Genomic DNA, 6,438 nt, shown 5'->3' on the forward strand with positions numbered 1-6,438 from the left:
ATTCAGTGTTCCCATGTTCTGTTCGAACAACTGCCTCTTGGTCCAGGTACAGATTCCTCATGAGCACAATTAAGTGTTCCAGAATACTCATACTTTGCAATGTTGTCCATAGCTTGTCATGATCCACACGATAAAAAGCCTTTGCATACTCAATAAAGCACAGGTAAACATCTTTCTGATATTCTCTGCTTTTAGCTAAGATCCATAAGACATCAGCAATGATCTCTCATTCCACAGCCTCTTCTGAATCCAGCTTGAACCTCTGGAAGTTCTCTGTGAACTTAGAGATCACTTTATGTATAGGTACAGCTTATTGTCTAGGCATTCCTGGGTCATTAACCTGATGTCACTTTTAGTGACACACTATTGGTTTAAGGGGATGACAACTTGTAGTTAAATGCTACTGATTTTGTGGTACATTTGGAATTATGTGGAATGTCAATGCCTTCTACTTCTCTTGGTGTTGCATTCTGTCTGCACAGGAAACTACTTTTCATTCCTTGGGGATAAGAGGGATCCAATTATTGTGAAAAATGAAAGAAGCCAATCCCTTAGCTAGATTCCTTGGGCTTCAGATCCTGACACTGCACCATTTCTTTTATCTAAGCTATTGGCTTCACATGCCATTTAAACTAAGACAATGGAAGAGCTAATGGGACATCTGAAATGTCAATCAGAACTCCAGTTTGGTATTGAAGCAATTGCTATTTGGGGGACTGGGGGAAGGATTCAGCATTTCTGCTGAAGAGGAAATTATTTCTATTGAACTTTAGTAGCCTCAAACCTGTTTTATTATTCAAAGGAGAAGAGGCACAGAACTGCCTGGCAGAAGAAATTTATGCAGGTTCAAAGGTTTTTAGGGAAAAAAAAGCCAGAAAGTCAAAGAAAATGAAAAATTTCACTTCTGCTTTGACTTACCATAGAAACCTAACGTTTCTCTTTAGTTAATGGGAACAATGTCCTTCAAAGCCCAAATTAACAGGCTTCAATTTACAAAAACACTGTCTTCCTCTTTAGCTTTTCCTGTTTCCCAAAGGGCGTTCTGAATACCTGGTTCCCATGGACAGGGAACACTGGCCACTTTGAGGAATACTTACTCTTGCATTTTTAGCATAGGGATGAGAGCTCACTGTTTGAAGATATATATATATATTTTTTTTCCTTTCTTCCCTCCAAGGTAGATGTAGAGAAAGCTGAGTCAAAGAGGCATACATACATTATTTATGCTTAATAAATAAATAAATAACCTGATTCTGGGAAGAAAATAAAGATTTCTGAAGAATGAAGCTACAATCTTGAGACAGAAAAAGTCTACAATTCCAAGAAAAGTACTACGACTCCTACTGGAGTTTTGTAGAACTGTAACAACGATGCTTAAAGAGTAGGACACATCTTCTCTTCACTGTGACAATGAGCGACAAGGACACAGAGAATGTGAGACGCCACATGCCATGACCAAGTCTTTGCTTAGAATATCATTACACTTAGGCTCAGCATTTGGTGCCTCTTCACAATTTGGCCCCAATTGTGATGTCAGCTATATTTGCAGTTGCTTCTTTCAGAGCATCTTACAGGCACCATGTTATCTGCATCCAGGCTATTGTACACAACTAGCCTCTTTGCCTCTAACATCTTTTACCCCTAACTTTACTCCATTCATGCTTTGAATCTCAGTCCAAATGATGTCTCTTTGGTGAGTCCTACCTTTACCATCCCAGCCAAGGCTGGAGGTCATGGTGAAGAGTTGCCAGGACTCAGCATGAACTCTTTATCACGTGCAAAGAGCATGCTGTCACGCTGCCATTTTACATAGTCTACATTCTTCTTTATGGAAAGGCAAGAGTGCTGACACAGCCCAGGAAGCAACTGTCTTTGGGGTCATGAGTCTTATGCCTGAGACATGAGCAAACCTGCCTGTGGCTGGAGTATTTTGCTCTTGAAAACTATGTCAAAATCACTTCCTTAAGCACAGTCAGAAAGAGGGAAGGGATGTGAGTAGTGGCCCACAGATTCTCCAGGCTCCTCAGGTCCTCAAATGCAGGAAGCCAGCTCTTACCGTGATCACTTTCTGTTCCCGATCGGCCCCAGTAGCGCCGTCTTCTTTCAGGACTGTGTGTGTGCCGTTCGATGACTGCCGCTATGAATCGAGTGTTGCTGACTGTGGAGGGCAAGGGCAGTTAACACACACTCTTACGCAACTATCTTTGTTCCAGCAAGTTCGGAGCAAGCTCATCCACACACTGGCAAAGTTACTCTTCTGAGAGCCAGACTATGTAATTTTTTATAAAATTCTGAGCATTAGGAGAAATGGTATAGTGAGAGGCACTTAATTATGTGTCTCCAGTAAGCATTAAGAAGCTATGCACCAGGGACTAGAAGACCAGGGTAGCTCAGCATTAATGGAACTCTCTTAATAAAGAAAATGCTCCGTCTCCTTTTTTTTTTTGTATATACACTACTTAAGGGATTTTTAAAAAAAATGTGAACTACTATGTTTGAAAGTAATGAAGAGGAGAGAAGGAAGGGAAGGGTGAGCTGTTTTATGCCAAAACACTTAATACAAAAAAAAAAAAGAAAGAAAAAGAAAAAGAAAAAAAAAAACCCATAATATTGTAAAAATTCTTTTTAAGACTTTTCTAAACCAAAGCAAACACCTATAAACACATTCCTCAGGAAAAAGGAAGGAGAAAAACACCCACCATGTCAAGGCTCCTTAAATTTTAATATAAGCCAAAAGGATATAAGAAAGAATATTTATTCTGGATTAACCTCCTGCTGACACATTCTGCAGCGACGCAGCCCAATACTCACTGATGGCCCTGTCTTCGTGGCTGTCATCATCTCTTTCATCTCTGTCATTCTCCAGGTTGGACATACGCACTGACATTTCTACCCATCATTAAAAAGAGAGAAACATGACTATTTAATCAAACAAAACCACCCGCTTTAATACCCTACTGAATGCTTGTTTGATGGCTGGGTGACAGCATTCCATCAAGAACAAATCTCATTCTGGAGACAAGTGAATGGATGCCCTAATTTTTTTTTTTTTTTTTTTCTTAAAGGGAAATGAGCAGGAATCAGAAGAAGCATATAATTAGGAGAGGCACCTGAAATTGATTTCTGAAGTAACAGGCAAAAAGAAATTGACAAGAGACTTGACAGATCTTGAATACTGTACCCAAGCATCTGAAAAAAGGAGGAATTGGGGCTAAAACCACTGGTGTATTTATAAAATCGGCTTACAAGGTCCGACAAAGGCCAGGCAGGGGTGAGGTAACACTAGACTGCAGCCATTCTCAGTCCAGATAAGTCTTACCAAGGGGAAAGTGCTCTGTGATAGTGTGTTACTAAACCAGGCAGAGCTATGCCATCATTCACCTTCAGGACTGCAGCCACCATGAAACATTCTCAAATGAACCTGTCATTTCTGCTGCAAGGGTGAGCTCAGTGGCTTCTGGCTGAGTCCAGAAAGAATCATGAGCTAGCCTTCTCTCTGCAAAAATCAGGTCAATCCATCCCTGGGGCCATTAGGGAAGGATGGGTATGGCTTTGAATGTCTTGTTGTTGTTATGTGCCGTGGCATCGGTTCCATCTCATAGCGACCCTGTACAGGGTTACTGAGGCTATAAATCTTTACGGGAGCAGAAAGCCTCATCTTTTTCCCCTGGGACAGCTGGTAGTTTTGTACTGCTGACCCTGAGGTTAGCAGCCCGATTTGTAACCACTACACTACCGGAGCTCCTTTTGAATGTCTAAGCCCCTGCAAATAAGCGCAGACGCTACAGAAACAAAACAAACAAACACTTGGCATTGAAGCCATGATTACTATCCTGTTTTAAGAGATGTGATTATTCAGACGTGTGTACACTCACATTGCACAGTGATAGCTGCAGTATAACAGACTCATGTTCTTGCCAACTGGGATCTGGGGCATCTTGATTCACCTGTCTTTTTGGTACTGCAGGGCAGCACAGTTGATTTTAATGAAGAACAAAATTTCCTACTCAGCATCCCAGCCCTAGGGACTGGCTGATTATTACAGAGATTCACTACAGGCTAATGCTGTGTAAGGAAACAGAGGAGCCAGAGATTTTTCTGAGGAATCCAAACAGAGCTCCTCTGCTTTAGCACTAAGGAATGTACAGTAGGCTAAGGGAGGACAGTGGGGTTTGGGGATTTCTGAATCTCCTCCAGGGAAGCTGAAAATGTAGCACCATTCTTATAATTTAGCTATTGTACAATTGGCCATTGTCCTTCCAGTCTTTGAACACCACAGGGGAGGTTGTCTCTGGGAGCTTTGGTGCTCATTTATTTGGGGTTCACTCACCTTGGGCAGCAAGAGGAGACATATGCTGATGACTCCGGCGATGAATCTGATGTCGGTAAGCATACACAGCAAGGACCAGTACCATGATGCATCCCATAATACCTCCAGCCACAGGCCCCACGGGGGCACTTTTAATCATGTTCAATGTGATAACCTCATCACCTTCATTAAAATAAACAAACAGACATCCCTTGTAAATATTTCACAAATGTGGGAGGAGAGGGGGCTGGTAGGGCAGGCAGGAGGGGTATGTGTGTGAACTGGGAAGGATGGGACCAGAAAGGGGTTGGAGGAAGATAAATAAGTACAGCTGTTTTAAGCTTGATGCTCTTAAAGAACACCCAACAGAAAGTGGAAGCAATGGCGGCTTCATTTTGTTCCTGGTTCTCAAATTAAAATCCTGGTTGCTAAGCAGGACAGGGATGGGTAAAACAAATTGAGAGCTGGTAGCCATGTAAGTATGCAGCACCCAGTGTGAACAGCACTGGCTTCCTGCGTGGAAGCTATTCTTAGGACAGAAGAAGCTCATCTGGTAATAAGAGGCCTCTTTGGAGGTCATGTGACTGATCCATTGTAATAAACAGCACCAGGTACTAACATACGTGCTAAACAGATCAAGTTTCAAAGCTGATGGGTTCCCATTAAAGTATCATTTGTACTTTTCAGAAAGGGCAATGCTTTGAGACATTAAGTGATTTCTTCGAACAAGGTCACTTCAACTATGCCATCACTTGGCCCTGTGAGCTTAAAACCCTTTCCCACATGCAAGCCTTTCTTCTATAGACTCACTAACATACGAGAGTTTAAAAGGCAAGTATTAACTAAAGATTTCTGTATTTGACTCACCTGAAAACTAGGCTTCAATAAAAATAAGACAGCAAAAAGCATCAGTTGCCATCCAGTCAATTCTGAGCCATGGTGAGCTCACATACCCCCATGTGTGCTGGAGTAGAATTGTGCTCCATTGTGTTCCCAGTGGCTGTGATCTTTCAGAACTACATTGCCAGGACTTTCTTCCCAGGTGGATTTGACTCACCAGCCATTCAGTTAGTAGCCAAGTGCTTAGTTAGTAGTCAAGTGCTTAACCATCTGCTAACTGCAGAATGACACTGAGGAAATCTTAGCCAAGGGATATGCCCTCCTGGGCAGTATTTTCTGTCTCGAAGCCTGATCCTAGGGTCTCTCATTCTGACAGAGTCCTCCCTCCTCCTGCTAACTGTTCCAGCTGCATTGGTTAGCTCTGGTTTCTGTTGACCCAAGGCCCTAAATATTGATTTGTAGCCACAAGACTTCTGCCTTGAGAAAGTCATGAGTGAAAATAACAGAGGGCAATTGACATGCAGTGGACACTCTGAACATAGAGGTCCCTGCGCCTCTGACAGCTGGGACTCCCATTCAGACAGACTCCAGAGTTCAGCCATGTGGAAATCAGGCCTGATATTTCTCAGAACAAGCTTTAAGGGAATGAACTCCAGGCCAGCAAAACTTGGCAGGACATCTGGCTGTTTGCTCTCTCTGCACAGAATATCAAGCCAACTCTGAAGGTAATTATCTGTCTTGGATTTGCAATTAAAATCTGTTGGTAAAGGGATGACGGAACCAGGGTAGAAGATTATTTTAAGGGTTCTACCCTAGTAAGTCCACCACTCGCCTGTCAGTTTGTCATACTGTGTTGGCTTGTGAGTTGCTGTGATTCTGAAAGATATGCCACAGGTATTTTAAATACCAGCAGGGTCACCCACGGTGAACAGGTTTCAGATGAGCTTCCAAATGAAGACAGACTAGGAAGGAGTGACGAACTACTTTGGAATATTTTGTCACTGAAAACCTTATGAATAGCAGAGAAACACTGTCAGATACAGTGCCGGAAAATGAACCCATCAGGTTGGAAGGCACTAAAAATACGACTGGGGAAGAGCTGCCTTGTCAAAGTAGAGTTGACCGTGATGATGCTAATGGAGTAAAGCTTGTGGGAGAAAAGCCCGCGGGACCTTCATTTGCTGATGGGCCACAACTCAAAATGAAGAGAAACAGCTGTAAACAACCATTAATAATTGGAACATGGAATGTATGAAGTATGAATCTGGGAAAATTGGAAGTTGTCAAAA

At 42.4% G+C, this 6,438-nt stretch overlaps 1 protein-coding gene across 1 annotated transcript in view; it reads right to left on the reverse strand.

The window, feature by feature from the left end:
- Positions 1-6,438, reverse strand: part of CACHD1 (cache domain containing 1) — a 228,958-nt gene that overhangs the window by 14,499 nt on the left and 208,021 nt on the right. Inside the window, exons 23-25 of the mRNA XM_006862460.1 lie at positions 4,331-4,492; positions 2,812-2,889; positions 2,057-2,158 (exon numbers count right to left, since the gene is read on the reverse strand). Coding sequence (XP_006862522.1) covers positions 2,057-2,158; positions 2,812-2,889; positions 4,331-4,492 — 342 coding nt within the window. The remainder of the gene's footprint in view (positions 1-2,056; positions 2,159-2,811; positions 2,890-4,330; positions 4,493-6,438) is intronic.

Source organism: Chrysochloris asiatica, unplaced genomic scaffold (genome assembly GCF_000296735.1).
Source record: "Chrysochloris asiatica unplaced genomic scaffold, ChrAsi1.0 scaffold00048, whole genome shotgun sequence".
In the NCBI taxonomy this organism is placed as follows: Eukaryota; Metazoa; Chordata; class Mammalia; order Afrosoricida; family Chrysochloridae; genus Chrysochloris; species Chrysochloris asiatica.